The sequence below is a fragment of the Neoarius graeffei genome, chromosome 1 (genome assembly GCF_027579695.1).
Source record: "Neoarius graeffei isolate fNeoGra1 chromosome 1, fNeoGra1.pri, whole genome shotgun sequence".
Taxonomy (NCBI): domain Eukaryota; kingdom Metazoa; phylum Chordata; class Actinopteri; order Siluriformes; family Ariidae; genus Neoarius; species Neoarius graeffei.
Window position 1 is genome coordinate 62,386,135 of NC_083569.1, and position 20,539 is coordinate 62,406,673.

General features: G+C 41.9%; 1 protein-coding gene, 1 long non-coding RNA gene and 6 other non-coding genes across 9 annotated transcripts; 1 reads left to right on the forward strand and 7 right to left on the reverse strand.

The window, feature by feature from the left end:
- Positions 1-209: 209 nt before the first annotated feature.
- On the forward strand, positions 210-12,583 carry arl2 (ADP-ribosylation factor-like 2). Its single transcript, XM_060915580.1, has 5 exons — positions 210-426; positions 2,369-2,479; positions 11,033-11,195; positions 11,305-11,385; positions 12,102-12,583. Exons 1-5 carry the CDS (start codon positions 362-364, stop codon positions 12,234-12,236), a joined length of 555 nt encoding a protein of 184 aa, XP_060771563.1. The 5' UTR covers positions 210-361; the 3' UTR covers positions 12,237-12,583.
- A 3,611-nt stretch (positions 12,584-16,194) lies between these two features.
- LOC132894165 (uncharacterized) lies at positions 16,195-20,539 on the reverse strand. 2 transcript variants are annotated; one of them, XR_009656068.1, is made up of 14 exons: positions 20,500-20,539; positions 19,901-19,931; positions 19,637-19,672; positions 19,393-19,451; positions 19,156-19,192; positions 18,936-18,963; positions 18,719-18,757; positions 17,667-17,747; positions 17,445-17,491; positions 17,231-17,257; positions 16,946-16,996; positions 16,675-16,719; positions 16,469-16,501; positions 16,195-16,301 (listed from the first exon to the last, which is right to left on the reverse strand). It is a non-coding gene; the product is annotated as an uncharacterized LOC132894165 (long non-coding RNA). The 2 variants fall into 2 exon arrangements; XR_009656648.1 differs by having other exon boundaries at positions 18,719-18,777.
- Positions 16,362-16,434, reverse strand: LOC132896717 (small nucleolar RNA SNORD31). The gene has a single exon (XR_009656144.1). It is a non-coding gene; the product is annotated as a small nucleolar RNA SNORD31 (small nucleolar RNA).
- On the reverse strand, positions 16,570-16,643 carry LOC132896723 (small nucleolar RNA SNORD31). Its single transcript, XR_009656147.1, has one exon. It is a non-coding gene; the product is annotated as a small nucleolar RNA SNORD31 (small nucleolar RNA).
- On the reverse strand, positions 16,833-16,904 carry LOC132896715 (small nucleolar RNA SNORD31). The gene has a single exon (XR_009656143.1). It is a non-coding gene; the product is annotated as a small nucleolar RNA SNORD31 (small nucleolar RNA).
- Positions 17,064-17,191, reverse strand: LOC132896725 (small nucleolar RNA SNORD22). The gene has a single exon (XR_009656148.1). It is a non-coding gene; the product is annotated as a small nucleolar RNA SNORD22 (small nucleolar RNA).
- LOC132896711 (small nucleolar RNA SNORD30) lies at positions 17,322-17,393 on the reverse strand. The gene has a single exon (XR_009656142.1). It is a non-coding gene; the product is annotated as a small nucleolar RNA SNORD30 (small nucleolar RNA).
- LOC132896707 (small nucleolar RNA SNORD29) lies at positions 17,560-17,624 on the reverse strand. The gene has a single exon (XR_009656141.1). It is a non-coding gene; the product is annotated as a small nucleolar RNA SNORD29 (small nucleolar RNA).

The window sequence follows — 20,539 nt, forward strand, 5'->3', positions numbered from 1 at the left end:
AGCGCCGCCAGGTGGCGGTGTGGAGTCAGGAGGCCGAACATGCTGCGACAGTGTAGAAGCGTCTCTCTGCGTTTGACCAATCCGGTGTACAGACACGCCCTGAAGCTTCGAGCTGATTGGTCAATTTGAGAGATGGGTGAGACCTATGGCAGACAACCAATCATTTTGTCAGGCATTTCGTTGGTGTGACCAATCACGTTTGAGGATGTTGGAGCGACGCGCAGCAACACTTCCTGGTTTGAAGAAAGCGGTGATGTGATGGAGTGATGCTTCTTTTAAGACAGAAAGAAGAGCTGGGGCAGTTTTAGATAAAGTGTTTCAGTTTATCATTTTGTTTAGGCAGACAGGGTGAGAGAAAACGATGGGCTTACTGACCATATTAAAGAAGCTGAAACATAAGGAGCGGGAGATGCGTTTACTGATGCTGTATCCTTAAGAAGCTACGCAGCTTTGCTTCATGTGTCCTTAATTCCTAAAGAGGATTTATGCTTATTTGCTCATATATATAAAATATTGTATGTATGTATGTATGTATGTATGTATGTATGTACAGTGGTATGCAAAAGTTTGTGCACCTCTCGTCAAAATTGCTGTTACTGTGAACAGTTAAGCAAGTTGAAGATGAAATGATCTCCAAAAGACATAAAGTTAAAGATGACTCATTCCCTTTATATTTTAAGCAAAACAATTTTTTATTTTCATCTTTTGTATTCTCAAAATGACAAAAAAGGAAAAGGGCCCAAAGCAAAAGTTTGGGCACCCTGCATGGTTAGTACCTAGTAACACCCCCTTTGGCAAGTATCACAGCTTGTAAACACTTTTTGTAGCCAGCTAATAATCTCTCAGTTCTTACCTGGGGGATTTTCACACATTCGTCTTTGCAAAAGGCTTCCAGTTCTACAAGTTTCTTGGTCTGTCTTGCATGCACTGCTCTTTTGAGCTCTATCCACAGATTTCCAATGATGTTTAGGTCAGGGGACTGTGAGGGCCAGGGCAAAACCTTCAGCTTGGGCCTCTTGAGGTATTCCATTGTAGATTTTGAGGTGTGTTTTGGATCATCGTCTTATTGTAGGCCCCGTCCTCTTTTTAACTTCAACTTTTTTACAGATGGTGTGATGTTTGCTTCCAGAATTTGCTGGTATTTATTTGAATCCATGCTTCCCTCGACCAATGAAACGTGCCCTGTGCCACTGGCTGCAACACAACCCCAAAGCATGATCGATCCACACCCATGCTTCAGAGTTGGAGAGGTGTTCTTTTCCTGGAATTTAGCACCCTTTTTTCTCCAAACATACCTTTGCACATTGTGGCCAAAAAGTTCTATTTTGATTTCATCAGTCCACAGGACTTGTTTCCAAAATGCATCAGGCTTATTTAGATGTTCATTTGCAAACTTCAGACGCTGAATTTTGTGGCTAGGATGCAGGAACGGTTTTCTTCTGATGACTCTCCCATGAAGGTCATATTTGTTCAGGTGTCGCTGCATAGTAGAACAGTGCACCGCCACTCCAGGGTCTGCTAAATCTTTCTGAAGGTCTTTTGCAGTCAAGCAGGGGTTTTTATTTGCCTTTCTAGCAATCCAATGAGCAGTTCTTTCAGAAAGTTTTCTTCATCTTCCAGACCTCACCTTGATCTCCACTGTTTCTGTTAACTGCCATTTCTTAATAACATTACAGTCTGAGGAAACAGCTACCTGAAAACACTTTGCTGCGTTCTTGTAGCCTTCTCCTGCTTTGTGAGCATCAATTATTGTATTATTCAGAATGCGAGGGAGTTGCTTAGAGGAGCCCATGGCTGTTGATTTTAGGGACAAGTTTGAGGAGTCAGAGAATTTATACAGCTTTGAAATCTGCATCATCTGACCTTTCCTAACGAAGAATTTGAACAAGCCACAGCTCAATAAGCTAATTAAGGTCTGGAACCTTGGTAAAAGTTACCTGAGAACTCAAATGTATTGGGGTGCCCAAACTTTCGCATGGTGTTCCTTTTTCTTTTTTCACTTTCCAATTGTACAAAACAAAAATAATACACACATCTTGCAGAAAACGCTGAAAAGAAATGTGTCGTCTTTACCTTTATGCCTTTTGGTGATCGGTTCATCTTCTGCTCACTTAACTATTCACAGTAACAGAGATTTTCAGTAAGGGTGCCCAAACTTTTGCATGCCAGTGTGTGTGTACTATATATATATATATATGTATGTATGTGTATGTATGTATATATATATATATATATATATATATATATAGTGTGTGTGTGTGTGTGTTTTTTTTTTTTTTTTTTTTAAATGCTGCTTTAGCTAAGAGCCTTGTTTTTTCGTGTTAAGTTGAAACTCTGTTCTTCTCTGGTTCCTTAACTACTGGATTAGTGGACTGGACAATGCTGGGAAAACCACCATACTGAAGAAATTTAATGGCGAGGATGTGAGCACCATTTCTCCCACATTAGGATTCAACATAAAGACACTGGAACACAGAGGGTAAATTTCAACTTTCAGTATATTGAGGCTTGTTACAGATGAAGCTAGTGAGATGAATCCAGTTTCATGTTTCAAATCTATAAATGTTCTGTGATTTGGTTTAAAATCATGTGAATTTGCTTTGCAGTAGTGGATCTGACCCGAGCACTTCTATCAACTGAGCCCTAGATTTAGCTAAGAGTCAAATCATCCTAAATTGACATTTGAAGTAAAACCCACACTGTAGATCGGTGGTTTTCAAAGTCGGTTATAAAGCTTGATGGCTCTTAAAAATAGTCACTGTTATTATACACATCAATAAAATACATTTTTAAAGTAAATTTGTACTCAGCACTCAGTGGAAAGTATTTATTTTACTATTAAAGAGGTTCCTGACTGCAAAAAGTTAGGGACCCCGGCTGTAGTGAGCTCTTCAATATGGACTGCAATGGGCATCCAATTAGATACAGAAGGAAAACCTGAAACAGGATCAACAGAACCACTGTATATGCTGAAAAGCAAATGTTTCAACTGATGTGTTAAAAGTAACAGAACCTACACAGATCTACAGTAAGCTAGTCGTCGTCATCCTTATCTTCCCATAGCCAGCAAGGGCACCACTGATGACATTTTAACAGTCCATCATTAGTGTGATGGACTGGGCTCACCTTTAGAGATGGAGTGAGAAGCTCAGACATCTGGCAGGATCTCGGAGTCAAGCTGCTGCTCCTTCAGGTTGAAAGGAGTCAGTTCGGACATCTGATTAGGATGCCTCCTGGGTGCCTTCCTTTCAATGTTTTCCAGGCACGTCCAACTGGGAAGAGACCTCGGGGTAGACCCAGAACATGCTAGAGAGACGATATATCTCATCTGGTCTGGGAGCGTCTTGGGATCCCCCAGGAGGAACTAGAAAGTGTTGCTAGGGAGACGGACGATTGGAATACCCTGCTTAGCCTTCTGCCACTGCGACCCGACTTCGGATAAGCGGAAGAAAATGGATGGATCATTGGTGTGTCTAGGGCATTTTAAAGTTGGTGGAGCCCATCCCTCTTCAAGCATGGTGCCCACTCTGTCATGCTGGTTGGAGATTTTAATGTCCATCATGAAGATTGGCTAGGAAGTCGAACAACTGATGTAGCTGGTCACCAGGCCCTGGAGCTTGCGAGCTGTCTAGGCCTAGAACAAGTCATGACGACTCCAACCAGAGGTGACCAGATTCTAGACCTCATCATGACTGACCTTCCAGCTGTATCCACAACACTGGCCAACGTGGGAACATTGGACCATAACCCTGTCCTAGTAAGGCTTGACCTGCCAGCATACAGAGATAAGCCATACAAAAGGAAGGTGTGGCAGTATGAGAGAGCCAATTACTGGGGAATGCAAGGCTTCACTTCAGGCACCAACTGGCGGAAGGTATTCTCTGTGGAAGATCCTGAGAGCATATGTGCCCAGATCACAGAAATCATCCAGACCGCCATGGAACAGTTCATCCCCAACAAAACTGTCACCAAAAAAACCAGGAGACAAACCATGGTTCGACGAGAACTGCCGAAGAGCTGTGAGAAAGAAGCGGCGTCTCTTTCGAGAGCTTAAAAGCAACAACTCACCCACCAATAAGCAGCAGTTTGCAGATGCCAGACACATATTTAACCAGGCAGAGAAGCAAGCTAAGCAGAACTATAACGCCAGACTCACCAAGGAACTCACTGGCAATAACCTGACCGGCAAGAGATGGTGGAGGCTTGTTAACTCACTCTCTGGGAGAGCTGCTATCTCTGACATCCCTGTCATTATTCACAACAACACAGCCCACATTACTGCCCATAAAAAGGCAGAAGTGTTCTGCAAGGCATTCACACAAAAATGCCATCTCTAAGATGCAACTGCCCCGGCACCTCAAATCCAGCAAGCCACCTCCTGCACTATCAACACCATCACATTCAAACCAAAGGACATCAAGAGGCTCTTGAAAGGACTCAAACCAGACAAAGCTTCTGGGCCAGATGAAATCCCCACCAGAGTCCTTAGGGAATGTGGTGCAGAGCTCACAAGCCCCCTGTGTCACCTCGTTAACCGCTGCTTTTCAAGTGGACTCTTCCCAAGTCAGTGGAAGGTGGCCTCTGTTACTCCAGTGCCCAAGAAAAACTCGAAAGCGGACCCATCCAAGTACTGCCCCATATCCCTGCTTTCAGTCATCAGCAAGGTTATGGAATCAGCAGTGAACCAACAGCTACAGAGATACGTTCTCAAAAACAATCTCATGTCCCACAGACAGTTTGGATTCAGACCAGAACACAGCACGGCTGACCTCCTAAACATCCTGTGCCAGAGTTCCTGGGGGTAACGGTGACTGAGGACCTGTTCTGGGGCACTCACATTTCCACAGCCGTGGGAAAAGCACAACAGCGGCTCTATTACCTGAGGAAGCTGAGGAGCGCTAATATCCCCAGACCTCTGATGGTGAACTTTTACAACTGTGCCATCAGTAGTGTGCTGACACATGGATTTCTAGTGTGGTTCTCCAGCTGCACTAAGGCCGACCAGCAGGCACTTCAGTGGGTGGTGAAAGCTGCCAGGAGAATCATTGGAACGACTCTCCCAGAGATCAGCACCATCTACTCCACTCGCTGTCTGAGAAGAGTGCGCAACATCCTGCGGGATCAGCACCACCCTGCTCATCACCTCTTCCACCTGCTGCCCTCAGGGAGAAGATACAGGTCTATACAGGCCAGAACATCCAGACTGGCCAATAGCCTGTATCCACAAGCTGTGAGGCTACTGAACTCTGCCACAACCATATCCACCAATTAATATCATTGAACTGGTTTGCATTGTTGCAGTTGTCACTACTCTCTCTCCCCTGACACACACACCCCCAGACAGTAACGTTATAACATTATAATGGCACTGATCTGGTTTTTGCACTGTTTATACAATGTCATAATACTCAGGTATCTGTTGGAATGTCCCTGCTCTGCACTTTATCAACATTGATGACTTGAACTTATGCTGCTATTTGCTATGCTGCTTTTTGTTGTACTGATGTAATACTGGGTCAAATGCTTACACTGGGTTACTTAGGGGGGTATGTATTTATTTGAGTTTGCACTTTATCAACTCTGCTGTATGGATGCTCCAAATGAAATTTCGTTGTTCTTTTTGTGACAATGACGACAAATATTCTGAATCTGAATCAGAATCAGAGGCGGAACAACTCCCTAGACTCAGGCGAGGACGTCTGCGTTGTAGCCTTGGACATCCAGGGGGCATTTGACAAAGTGTGGCATCACGGTCTGATGGCCAAACTCTATTCGAGAGGAGTGTCTGGAAAGCTGCTCCGATGGCTCCAAAGCTACCTCTCGAACAGATCCATCAGAGTGGTCCTGTCAGGCCAGCCCTCAGAACCCTACTCTATCAATGCCTCAGTACCTCAAGGATCGATCCTTGGCCCTCTCCTCTTCTTCATCATCATCAACGACCTGGTTGATGTATGTGAGAATGAGATGTACATGTATGCTGACGACTTAACCCTGTATGCACGCATCAGATCTTCAGTAGACAAGGCCGAAATGGAGGCGAGCCTGAACCAGGATCTCTAACAAATCGCCATCTGGAGAGACCAGCGGAAGACCACTTTCGAACCATCAAAGTGCAAGTTTGTTACACTCTCAAGAAAGAGGACTCCATCTGCACTGGACCTGCACTTCAATGGTCGCCGGTTGACCACGGCCAATGAGTTGGACATCCTGGGGGTCACAATAGACAAGAAGCTGTCCTGGTCGAAACATCTGACCAAAATCTCCATACGGGCAGGTCAGAAACTGGCAGAGCTGAAGAGAGTGGCCAGTAAACTCGCCACGGAGAGCCGAGCAACTGTCTACAAGCTACAGGTACGCAGCGTCATGGAATACGCCTCACTCAGCTGGATGAGTGCCTCACCAACACATCTTGGCCTACTTGACAACATCCAGAAGAAGGCACTAAAGATTATAGGAGTGGACCAGGACACTGCCAGCACAAAACTCTCCATCCCCAGCTTTGACCACAGAAGACAGGTTGCTGCTGCTACAGTCCTGTTCAAAATGCACACCCACCACTGCCCTATGGATCTCCGGGATATGCTCCCCCCGCCGTACCCTAGACGGCAAACCACCCGCCTATGCACAGCTGTGCCAGATCATGCCCTGGACCTCCCAGCTTCTAATACTCACACCCTGGACAGAACCTTCCTCCACACTGCTGTCCGGGTATGGAATAGCCTTCCAGAACATGTAGTTGGACCCGTAGACACTGGCCCCCAGGCCTTTAAATGCAGGGTCCACAGGCATCTTCTGACCACTCCTCCCACTACCAGATGAGCTACAGTGAACTAGATGATTGGCCAAGTGGAATTGTATTCTATCATGCTATTGTTCACAATTGTACACACACACACACACACACACACACACACAAAAAAAGCTTTGAACAATGGACAGTTTAGAGTAGCCAGTTAGCCTAAGTGCATCTCTTTGGACTGTGGGGGAAACCGGAGCACCCAGAGGAAACCCACACAGACACGAGGAGAACATGCAAACTCCACACAGAAAGGCCTCCATTGGCTTGAACCCAGAGCCTCCTTGCTGTGAGGCGACAGTGTGAACCACTACACCACCATGCTGCCCTACAGTAAGCTAGTACCTCTGCCAAAACAACTAAATATAGCATTTTAAAAATGCAAAACCTACTCCCTGAATACATAAAGGAAAATTCCCCCTGATCAATTTACATGTTAATCTTTTTTTTTATTCAATTAACATGTGATCTTTAACAGTATTGGGTAGTGATACCATCTCACAGTTCCAACATCTCCAGTTTGATCCTGAGTCCAGGTCTGTGGGTCTCCCCATGTCCACATGAGTTTCCTTCCACCTTCAAAAACATGCCAGAAAGTAGATTTGTTGTGTTAAATTCCCCCGAGGTATGAATGTGCGAGTGCATGGTGTCCTGTGATGGACTGTCATCCCATCAAGGGTGTGTCCTTGCCTTACGTCCAGTGTTCCCAGGACAGACTTTGGCTTTGCCACATCCCTAACAAGGATGAAGTGGTTACTGAAGATGAATGAATGAATTAATCTTTAACAAAGTTTTTAGATTTATTATGGAATGAATATCATAGTTGATTTTTTTTTTTTTATCTTTAAACTTTTCATTAACACGTTCGTCTCTTTTCACTTTGGTTAATGGTTTTGTACCCACAGTGCTGTTTGACTGATTGCTGATAGCAGTGCTAGTTTTCCATATTTAGCATTTGCATCATTTGTCTCTGAATGCACTGATGCAGAATCCTACAACTTCAATTTCACATTACACTTTATGATCTATGGCTTATGCTGCACGGTTGCGGATTGTTGCGGAATATCGATGACGACAAATGGTGATTCGCTGCTTAGTGCAGAGGCTTCTGGGAAGAGTGAGACGACCCCTTTAATATGACGATGAATGTCACTGGAAAATAGTAAATGAGAAAAGAACTCTGTCTTTTGATTTTAGTAGCTGACAGCAAACCCTGACTGTTATAACTTGTATTTACGCTCAATTAATTTGTTTGTCCTGTTGAATGTGATTGTACAGTGGTACTTGAGAGTTTGTGAACCCTTTAGAATTTTCTATATTTCTGCATAAATATGACCTAAAACAACAACAGATTTTCACACAAGTCCTAAAAGTAGATAAAGAGAACCCAGCTAAACAAATGAGACAAAAATATTGTACTTGGTCATTTATTTATTGAGGAAAATGATCCAATATTACGTATCTGTGAGTGGCAAGAGTATGTGTCCCTTTGCTTTCAGTATCTGGTGTGGCCCCCTTGTGCAGCAATAACTGCAACTAAACGTTTCCAGTAACTGTTGATCAGTCCTGCACACCGGCTTGGAGGAATTTTAGCCCATTCCTCCATACAGAACAGCTTCAACTCTGGGATGTTGGTGGGTTTCCTCACATGAACTGCTTGCTTCAGGTCCTTCCACAACATTTTGATTGGATTAAGGTCAGGACTTGGCCGTTCCAAAACATTAACTTTATTCTTCTTTAACCATTCTTTGGTAGAACAACTTGTGTGCTTAGGGTCGTTGTCTTGCTGCATGACCCACCTTCTCTTGAGATTCAGTTCATGGACAGATGTCCTGACATTTTCCTTTAGAATTTGCTGGTATAATTCAGAATCCATTGTTCCATCAATGATGGCAAGCTGTCCTGGCCCAGATGCAGCAAAACAGGCCCAAACCATGATACTACCACCACCATGTTTCACAGATAGGATAAGGTTCTTATGCTGGAATGCAGTGTTTTCCTTTCTCCAAACATAATGCTTTTCATTTAAACCAAAAAGTTCTATTTTGGTCTCATCCGTCCACAAAACATTTTTCCAAATAGCCTTCTGGCTTGTCCACGTGATCTTTAGCAAACTGCAGACGAGCAGCAATGTTCTTTTTGGAGAGCAGTGGTTTTCTCCTTGCAACCCTGCCATGCACACCATTTGTTGTTCAGTGTTCTCCTGATGGTGGACTCATGAACATTGGCTAAATGTTAATGTGAGAGAAGCCTTCAGTTGCTTAGAAGTTACCCTGGGGTCCTTTGTAACTTGGCCGATTTATTACATGCCTTGCTCTTGGAGTGATCTTTGTTGGTCGACCACTCCTGGGGAGGGTAACAATGGTCTTGAATTTCCTCCATTTGTACACAATCTGTCTGACTGTGGATTGGTGGAGTCCAAACTCTTTAGAGATGGTTTTGTAACCTTTTCCAGCCTGATGAGCATCAACAACGCTTTTTCTGAGGTCCTCAGAAATCTCCTTTGTTCGTGCCATGATACACTTTCACAAACGTGTTGTGAAGATCAGACTTTGATAGATCCCTGTTCTTTAAATAAAACGGGTGCCCACTCACACCTGATTGTCATCCCATTGATTGAAACACCCGACTCTAATTTCACCTTCAAATTAACTACTAATCCTAGAGGTTCACATACTTTTACCACTCACAGATATGTAATATTGGATCATTTTCCTCAATAAATAAATGACCAAGTATAATTTTTTTTCCCTCATTTGTTTAACTGGGTTCTCTTTATCTACTTTTAGGACTTGTGTGAAAATCTGATGATGTTTTAGGTCATATTTATGATTTGACCTAAAATTTGGCACGCTGCGATGTCACTGTGTGACACAGCTGATAACTTCTCATGTGAATAATGGAAATACAACACCGCCCAACAAATCTGCACCTGAATCACTAAACTCATGAATATTTCAATAAAAGCATATACACTGAGCAGTTTATTAGAAGCACTATGAATATTGTGTACAGCCTCCGTTGTTTTATAGCATGGATTCCACAAGATTTTTGGAAACATTCCTTTGAGATTCTGGTCCATGTTGACATGATTTGTGTCATGCAATTCTTATAGATTTTTTAGGTGCACTTTCATGCTTCGAATCTCCTGTTCTACCACATCCCATAGGTGTTCTACTGGATTCAGCTCCTGTGACTGGGAAGAACACTGAACTCACTGTCATGTTCATGAAACCAGTTTGAGACTTTTGCTTTGTGACATGGTGCATTATCATATTGGAAGCAGCCATTAAAAGATGGTAAATTGTGACCATGAAGGGATGCACACGGTCAGCAACAATACCCAAATAGGTTGTGGCATTCAAGTGATGACTGATTTGGTATTAACGGGCCAAGTTTGCCAAGAAAACATTCCCCACATCATTACACCACCCCCACCAGCCTGGACTGTTCACACAAGGCAGGTAATCGGCAGAAATTAAGATTCATCAGACCAGGCTATGTTTTTCCAGTCTTCAGTTGTTCAGTTTTGGTGAGCCTGAGCCCACTGAAGCTTTGACTTTCTGTTCTTGGCTGACAGAAGTGGTCTGTTGTAGCAAGGTTCAACATTTTGTGCATTCTGAGATGTTTTTCTGCTCACTACAATTGTACAGAGTGGTTATCAGAGTTACTTTAATCTTTCTATCAGCTCGAGCCAGTCAGACCATTCTCCATTGACCTGTCTCATCAACAAGGTGTCTCTGTCCCCACACAGCTGCTGCTCACTGGATGTTTTTTTTTTCTTCTTTCTTTCTTTATTGCACCAGTCACAGTAAATGATAGTCTGTTGTGTGTGAAAATCCCAGGAGATCAGCAGTTCAAGGAATACTCAAACCAGCCTGTCTGGCATCAACAACCACTATCAAAATCAGTGATCCTATTGTCGTGTCCCCCCCCCCCCCCCCCCCCCCCCCCCCCCCCCCCCCCGTCTGATGGTTGCTGTAAACAGTACCCAAAGCCACTGGTCCATATCTGCATGACTTTATGCACTGCACTGTTGCCACATGATTGGCTGATTTGATAACTGCATGATTGAGTAGGTGTACAGGGGTTTCTAATAAAGTACACTGTGAGTATATATAATGTGTGTTCAGGATGGACTTTTCCTTTAATGCCCCAGTGTAAACCATCTCACCCACATGTTGTACACTTATGTTTGTCTTGCTTGTGTTTATATTTTCCCCCACATGAAAATAGGTTCAAGTTGAACATCTGGGACGTGGGGGGTCAGAAGTCTCTTCGTTCGTACTGGAGGAATTATTTCGAGAGCACAGATGGGCTGGTGTGGGTGGTGGATAGTGCAGACAGACTGAGACTGGAGGACTGCAGGAAGGAACTCGGTGCTCTTTTACTGGAGGAGGTGAAAACCCTGTTCTGTTTATTTTAAATACTGTTTTACTCCTTTCATAGCTACTGTCATCAACTTGTTCACCTTCTATTCTCTACACTCCATTCATTTCTTCTACCAGAGACTAGCAGGAGCCACTCTCCTAGTGTTTGCCAACAAACAGGATTTGCCTGGTGCATTGTCCAGGGATGCCATCAGAGAGGTCAATATCTATCTTTCTTTTTTCAGGAAATCAGGATTGCAATAATTCAGTTTTAAAGAATCACTGCACCGCCCAGGGTAGTCATGCCCAAACTCAGTTAGTTGCTTTGATAAAGGGACTTATTGTAGCTGAAGCGTGTGTATTACAAGTGAGAAAATGCTTGTTACAGACATTTGTAATTCATCTAGCCTCGCTGTCAGTGCTACGGGATCACGGCATTAAATGTCAGTTGTTTGTTATGCAAGACACCTTTTATAGTAATTATTACATTTTTGATAACCTCAAACACATTAAGAAAAGAAATTCCACTAATTAACTTTTCATGAGGCACAGTTGTTAATTGAAAAGCATTCCAGGTGACTACCTCGTGAAGCTGGTTAAGAGAATAACACTGTACGCTATTGGCAAGGCTATCTAAAATATTAAACATTAACACTTGTTTACATTTCATACATGTTCTATTTTATAGTTTTGATGTCTTCAGTATTGTTCTGTAATGTAGAAAATGGTCACAATACAGAAATCTGTGGAGTTGGGGTGTACAAACTTTTGACTGCTACTGTGTGTCTAGACCACCGATTCAAACTATTGTTTTTTTTATTAAAGCCAAAATCAAGTGTATAAATCATAACCAGAAGTGCAAAAGCAGTACTTTACTTTAAATTGTCTTTTTAGTTTTCCTTTACTCCAACAGGTGACTGTTATTGTTTTGACAGGCACTAGCTCTGGATGAGATTAAGACGCATCACTGGTGTATAGTGGGCTGCAGTGCCATGACCGGAGAGAACCTCCTGACAGGTGTAGACTGGCTCCTGGATGATATCGCTGCTCGGATTTTTACAGCAGACTGAGAAAAACAGCCTTGTGTTTTACAATTCACTGTTGATAGAACTGTAGGAAGAGCATCTTTATTCTTTGGTTAGAACCCTGAGGAGGCATCATAACTAATGCATAAGTCTACGTGATTGAAGGTTTTTTTTCCCTCCCCCTCCTTTCAGATGAATAACACTCTGCCTTTATCAAGGTCTGCATTTTAACCTTATGTTGCTAACCTATGGAGAAAATGGTTTAAATGATGTCCTGTGAATAAGTTGAGAAATACATTCAGTATTACAGCTGTGAAGGCCCAAACCTCAACAGATGGACACTGTTTGTAAAAGGTGACTTTACGTGTTTATTAAATTGCTTTCGCAGTATGGATCAAGTGCATTCATTTTGGACCTCTTTAACACCTCTCTAGTTCTACTCTCCCAGCAGCAATGATTGTGAATTAAGTTAGAGCTGCACTATATTTTATCCTTAAAACACCCAGTCAGGGCCGCTGACAGCTTTGGCTGGGCCCGGGACAAAATGCTCTGAATGGACCCCCCCTAACAACCCCCCGGGCCAACCCACACACATGCCCACCTCTCTTATCCCAGTCTCCACTCACTCCAACCCTTAAATGACAGGTATTCAAAAACCATTCAACTGGTCAACAACCATTTCATTTTAGCATTTCAACATTTTTACAGTTTTAACATTTCCTTAGTCTGCAACTATTCAGGCGCGAAATGCAATGCGCCGGACTTTTGTGCATGCGTACTGTCCAGTGTGAAAAGCAGAGAACACACCGCTTGAGAAACGGCGGGATACGATTGCGGGCTAATGTGAATATTCTTAGCTTCAATCAGATATATGAAACACAATGTTATTAAGCCATTGTGGTTATGAAATAATTCAATGCCCTGTGCGTTTGATATGGTGTTCAGTGTGACTTGCTCTCCCCTCGTTTGTAACATGAATCGCATGCCGCGCGTACCTTGGTTGGGGTTACTTTACGGGGCTGGAAAAAGTTGGCTGTGTCTTACCTGGCTCAGCTGCCGCACTGCCTTTGCTAGTACCTGGTGCATCATCCCAATCTTTTTTAAAATATTTATGCAGTGAACCCGAGTCTCTTGGTTTCTTCCTCTCTTTTCTGTGCTCCTGACTTGTGCATGTTGGCAAATGGCACGCACGCTGATTATCGAAGCGCTATGATCGAACGATGTCGTTTTTTCCCCTTAAAGAGTCAGACCAAACCATTTTTGCATTAGGGGTGGTAGGGGGTTCTTGACACCTTTTTCAAAGACAATAAAGGCAAAAGATCTAGCAATCATTTATTGAATGCAAATATAGCACATTTCTCCCCCAAATCAACATGTTTTGAAATGAAATAAAATAATCGCAACTTCATGAGAGCCCAGTTCTGGGCCCTCCCCATTCCTGGGCCCGGGACAACATACCCGTTAGTGGGCCTGCACCCAGTAACATGAAAGTTAAAACATGAACCAAATATTGTAATAGCACAAGAATGTACAACCTTAAAGTGCAAACCTGACTTGAAGCCACTAATGCCCTGTTCACACTGTAAATGTTGTGGCCATCAAACACTTGCCAGGAGATATTTAGATCAGTTGCAGAGGTGGGCTGGGGTGTATTTGACCACACATCCACACTACACTCAGATCCTATCAGTTCATTTTAAAATGCATTGTAAGCTTCAGTTTGTTGATGCCACTTGAGAAAGAGGTCTTTCATGCTACAAGTCAAACTTAGTCTATACCAATTTAGAAAAAAAATATATACACATTTACCTCTGTGCAATAGAAGTTTTGCTATACACTTGAATTCAATACGTGTCATCTTAACTGTTTGTGAAAGACTTTACCCCCTTCTCAAATACTGAGGTTACTTCACTTTATCTGGCAGAAGTAGGAATGGATCAAAGTTTATTTATATCCATTAAAATCACTTTAAAATATAACCCTCTCCAATTACATCTGTTGCAGGTTTAACTCCATTTAGTTGGCATTTACTGTAAATTCCACCAGTCTTTAGAGTGCTCCAAAAGCACAATATCCCTTACTGGCAACTACAAGTTCTTAATACACCCTCATGAAATTGTCAAAGTGCAAGTTTGGTAATCAAGGGCCATAACACTGAAAATACAACTGAATTGAACAAAATTGCAATATGTATATTGCCAACAAAGAATCCTGTCAAGTTTGGTGAAATTCCTCCCCCCCCAAAAAAAGTTGATTTCAGAAGGCAAGTATCCTTCCCAGGACAGATGAATAGAATTGTTAATCAAAGGCTGAGACTTCTTAAAAAACCCAAATTAAAAAAAAAAAAAAAATTTAAAATACAATGCCTTTTACCAGGTTGTGTGAAATTCCTCCAACAATTGAGTTAATTTCAGAAAAAAAAAATGCAATTGCCCAAGTATAATTTTGTTAATCAAGGACCAACTCTGGTAAAATGGGAACCAACTTGAAACATGCACATTTGCAACATATTCATGGGTGCAAGTATAACACTTTCAAAAACCTGAAAAGTCTGACATGCATGGCACAGCCATGCAGGGTGGGGGATGTTTACAAAGGGGGTGAGCCCCCCCCAAAAAAGCAACTTTAAACTACAAGTTAAAATGGTTGTCTCTCATGTAAACGCTTAACTAATTTATATAAACTTGCATATTCACATCAAAATGTTTAATACATTTTATCAATTCATCTGAAATACCAATGTTCAAGTACAAGGCTTGATATTTCAAAACACTAGCAACTACTAATTTAAAAGTTGAAACAACCATTTTTAATATGCTTTTACTGTGATTTTTTTTTTTTTTTACAATATATACACAGCTTGAGTTTAAATAAGGGGCCATGTCTTATCCTCAGAAATGCCTGGATTTTAGCAAATAAGATTCAGCTTTTTCCATATACAAAAATTCTATATTTTATAATCCATTATGACTACAAAGGAGTTTTTCAACCCAACAACCACATTAGAAAAGATGATAAAAAGCAAACAAACTTATTTCAAGACCTGCCTTACTTTTATTTAATAATTGAAAGGTAATCAAATGTCAAATTTATAAAAGCAGATACTTGTGATGAATTTCAATTCTAGAAGAAAGCACATTGCATTTGCACATCACACAATATCAGATGACAAGTCAAATGTTTCGAATTCACTTATTACTACATGCACAAAAATCAGAAAGTGATTAGTCTCATCCGCATGACTTAAGTCCCTTCTTCCCGCTGGAGCCAGACTTGATTAGTCTTTGAACAGCAGTCACAATCCGCAACTCCCAGGACATCTGGTTTTCTCAGCCATATTCCCCATTTGTCACCCTCTCTTAACCATTCCTATCTCCATTTATTTCTAGACATCTTTCTAATTCTTTTGTATTGGAGCCTTCCGATAAAGACATTGACATCTTTAGGTCAGCAACCAGAGACAAAGCACGTGAATATATTGCAAGGGAGGGAAGTGAAATAAGGCTTATTATAAAAGCTGAAGTTTCATTGGACAGCAGTTAACAGTGAGCCAATCAAAAAGCACCGTTCTAACTTGCACCAAAAGAAACGGTGACTCATGGGAATAGCTATGGTGCATGAAACATCACGTGTATAACACCATGAAACAGGCTAATCAGGACTGCTTTGTCGGTGAGCAGCGAATAAATCAAATGAGGTTTGTGGCAAAGACAAGATTTTGTCTCGTGCAGAGACTGTACTGTGGTAGAGCAAAAGGGCCACCCCTAAAAAAAAATCTCAGATTTACATGATTTGGAAAAAAGTGACTTTCAGAACCAGGAGGGGGGAGATTCCGGCATGTGCCGGAAAACTTGTACCCATGCATATTGCCTCAAGTCTTGTGAAATTTTTTTTTATACACTCTTCAGAAGGCAAGTACCCTGTCCTGGGATGGACAGTCACAACGTAATCCCCCCACCCCTTTAGGCCAGCAAGGAATAAATTTAAAAAAAAAAAGCACACGTTCACCCTGCAGGTTTATTGAATAATGCAGTTACAAGGTCTGAATCTCACAGCAAACAAGACAATGCAGTTAGAGGCATAACTTCACAGGTCCATGGACTCCAGCACCTTAAAGAGAAGACTACATTAATATTTATTCACTAGCATATATGAGCAAATGCTTTGTAGAAGACATCAGAAGACTACCAGTCAGTCAGATTTTAATCAGACTGGGGCGGTATCACTACTCATCATTTATTACAGCAGCTTGCAACAAGAATAAGTATACAACTCACCAAAAATCAACCAGCTCCACAACAAAACAGGATCTGCAAAGGATTTAAAAGTTACATTTAGAGCATGCCAACATAAAATTAGATCTTGTTCATTTTCTAGGAGGTGATCAGAGGGGTACCAATCAGTCACTACACATCAGACTGGGGCGGTAAGCTCAAGTCATCATTTCAACCTAGTGTTAAACACCAACACAACAAATACAAACCTCATGCAGGGCAGCTCCAGTACATTCATGCATCAGCTTACGGTCCTAGAAGATAAAGATATTCCTTTGAAACAAACTTGAATTTGGCACCAGGCTTGTAGGTACAACCAATGGGAAAACAATCCAGCTGACAAATCCTTGACTATCTTGGATATGAGCAGAGATCAGAGGGGTACCAATCAGTCAGATCAAAATCAGACTGGGGCGGTATAAGCTACTCATCATATCAGTTACCACTGAACTTGAAATTTAATTTCACCTGCACACCTACCTGATCAAGAAAATCTTTGGTCCAAAGGGCATCCAACTCCTCCAGTCTCAGCTAAAAAACAATTAGGCACTGCATGAGACAAAGTAACACACCACACAAGCAAATTAAAATTGTAGCCGGGCCATCAGACTGTTGGTAACCCCAACAAACCATCCCCTTGCTGCCCTGGCAACACCAGTGGGTTCACCTTTTCAGGTTCTGGCATTAGCACAGTGCGTAAGACACGTGCAAGGTTCATCATAAGCACCAGCAGTCAGTTTAATTTTAAAAACAAAAAGTTCTCACCTGTTTAATACAAACTGCCAGGCCCACCTACAACAGAACTTACAATTAGTTTGCACTTTCCTTAAGTAGGTCAATTAGTAACAGATCAAAGCATCATCAGCATTCAAAAAAATCTCAACAGGAATTCAGACGAACGAGATTCCAGAGTAAAATCATCATAAGATGCAAAACATTCAGACAGACATCGGGGGGGACCCACACACCAGCAACTTACCTGAAATCCACTGTAGACCATCAAGTTCTCATGTTCCTGAAGCCATCCTGTAAAAAGGACAAAAGGATCAAGGACTGATCTGGCCAGGCAGGTAGAGTAGAAAGCAAGCAAATAGATCTCTCAGGTGTTCATAACTTTTCACATTGGGTCAAAGTGAGCTAAGTATCTTCATCACTGAGACCAGAACCATTTATAAAAGCAGTTACAGAAACTGCCATTTACCGTGAACACTGCATTCAAGAGAGCACTTATGAGCCAAGACCTCAAGGTCACAAATGTCTGCGCTTCAGAGGGATGATGCATCTGTGGATGAAAACAAATAGCTTTTTAGATAAAGCTTTAGAGCCATCTAACTTAACAAAAAAAAAAAAACACCCACATTAAATCTTTAGTGCAGTTCATATAATTTGCTCAATGCAATCCAAATTTCATTATTGGCAAGGACATCTAGTCTTTAGGAAGGAAATAGTCAAACAAAAATTAACAGAACATACAGTTTGTGGCATGATGTGACCACTAAAGCCAGTAGCGTGCACAGACATTTTGGGGGGCAAGTGCTCTGAGGGGAAAAAGGGCACTTTTTTTGCGCATGTGGAACACCTTATTATAAAAGTCTGAGATTTAACCCTCCTCTTGTGTTCGAGTCGCCACTGACCCGTTTTAGCTTTTAAAGGTGTAAAACAACTACTTAATGTTAATTTATTACATCAAGGCTTTTTGACTTTGCCAGGAATCTCTAGTTGAACAAAATAGAAATTTTTCCTAAATCTGAAAATGGTCTGGCAAAAAATATACTTGTGCAGTTGTTTCTGTATGCGACGGGCTACTTCACGACAAAATTACAGCTTGGGCTTAGAGGGCAAACAATACATTTTCACTTGATTCATGTGTCACCTGGCTGGTGGGGCAGGGGAAGAGCTGACTGACTGCCCGATGGGTTGTCTGCGCTACGACAAGGCCGTGGCTTCCAGGACGCTATGCTGCTGCAACCTCACATTGAATGCACTGCACGCTTGTTCACGTGACAGAGCAAGAGAGACAGCGGTCCGGTGTGTGTATGCGGAGGGGGCACACATCAGGACCATTTTCACACATTCTTTTAATGCCGCGGCTTTTCTAAGAGATCATGTCGACATTGGCCTCAGTAAACTTTTTTTTTTTTAAAAATTCAAAAGGGCACTTTTTTGGACAGAGGGGCAGGCGCTTGAGCACCACCTCGTGTCTGTGCACGCCACTGACTAAAGGTCATAAATGCAACTAGAACATCTGCTTACCCCATCTGCAAACACCCTCAAGCTTCCAGGTAAAGACATCTGAAGGAAAGAGAGGGGGACTGATGCAAAGTCAAACAAAACAATACAAGTTACAAAAAAAGCACCTCAATCTCTCAGATGTTTCAGTGGTATCACATGGGTTCAAACTGAGCTAAGAATAAAGGTCACATCACTGAGACAGGCTCAACAAAACCAACAAGCTTATGGAGAAGCTTACCATGGGTCAAAGCCACTTTACACAGCATCTGAAAGACAGATAGTGGAAATGAAGCAAAAAAAAAACCTTCACTACAACAAGCTGCATTATGAACAGTCTGATCAGCGCTTTGGTGACAGATGCCATGAGACAAGAATGCCGTCCACAAGTTTAATGGGTAGAACCCAGTTCATCCTTTCAGACTGCAGTGTAAAAACTGAAAACATGAACACGTACTCACCACCTAACATCTTTCAAGGACATTGAAGCCAGGGCCCCTAGTGTGGAAGGAAGTGAAACATTAAGTCTGATCACATGACTGGATTCTGATCCACACCAACCAAAGTCTGATCAGACTTTGGTGACTAGAACGTCATTTGACCAAGTAGCCATCCAGAAATTATGGGATGAAACCCACTTAATCACTTCAGACCTAATTTATTAACAAATATTAAGTGCAAAAAAAAAAGTTACTTACAGATAAGCACCACATGTTCAGTGGGCTGCTGACAAGCTTGTCTCACGATGAACATCTTTCTAGCCAAGAAAAGAAAGGAATGATTAGTGAAAGAGGATCAACTCTAACCTGTTACACTGGGAAATAAGGGACTCAGATTTAAAAGTGAGCATCACTGAAACTCAGACATATGCTTGTCAATTAACTCATCATAACCCCAGACTAGGGAAAAAAAAAAGAAAGCCAAGGACATAACGAGACTTACCATTTATCAGCCAACTGGCCCAGGAAGTCAAAGAAGCTGCAAAGAACATTTCACAATGATCACAACGTACATGACCATATGAAGTGTATAAGAGGAAGATCAACTACTCAGAATAAAACACATGGACTCCTCAACAGAATTCAGTAAGAGAGAGTTCAAGACTCATCAAAGCAGTGCAACAATCAATTTGTAGATTAAACTCCAAGCAAGCAGTCTGTTCTGACTTATACTCAGAATAAACAGAAATAAAACACATTCACACACCTGTCCAGCTGCTGCAGCTTCAGCCAATTCACTGCAATAAAAGAAAGCAGTGAGAGTCAGGGGCCTGGATGGCCATGTGGGGGGCCTGAGAAATTTCATTATAACACACTGCGATTTGGAAGAGGTAGAAAAAAAAAAATCTCTCATCAGATTATATAGTTACAATCACAGTATTTCAGTACAGGTCTGTGAAAGTTATCATCACTGAGAGATGTGATATGTCTGCAGCATGCAGAACTGCACGCCATAACTTCAGTAGTCATTCATCCAGACAAGCAAATCAGCAAAACGTGTTAATAATCACTAGTAATAACGCATCAATAAAGTGATATTAATGCTGAAGTGAAAACATAAGCGATAAGTAAAACCAAGCACAGGATGGCCACGGATTAGGAATCCTTCAAGAAGCAGAACAGGAGATTTAGAGTCGGTTTGGGGCCTGTTCACTCCAAAATTAACTATAATAAACACCAGAATACTCAAACTTCACTGCGCAAAAATCTTTACATGGCTTAACCAAACACTATTAGAAAAAGAAAAGGTGCACAGTTTTATATTCGTTTTCAAAAGCAAAACACATAAATATAAAAATATCTCACCTCAATGTGTGCTGCAGGAAAATGGCCGAAAGGAAGGCGG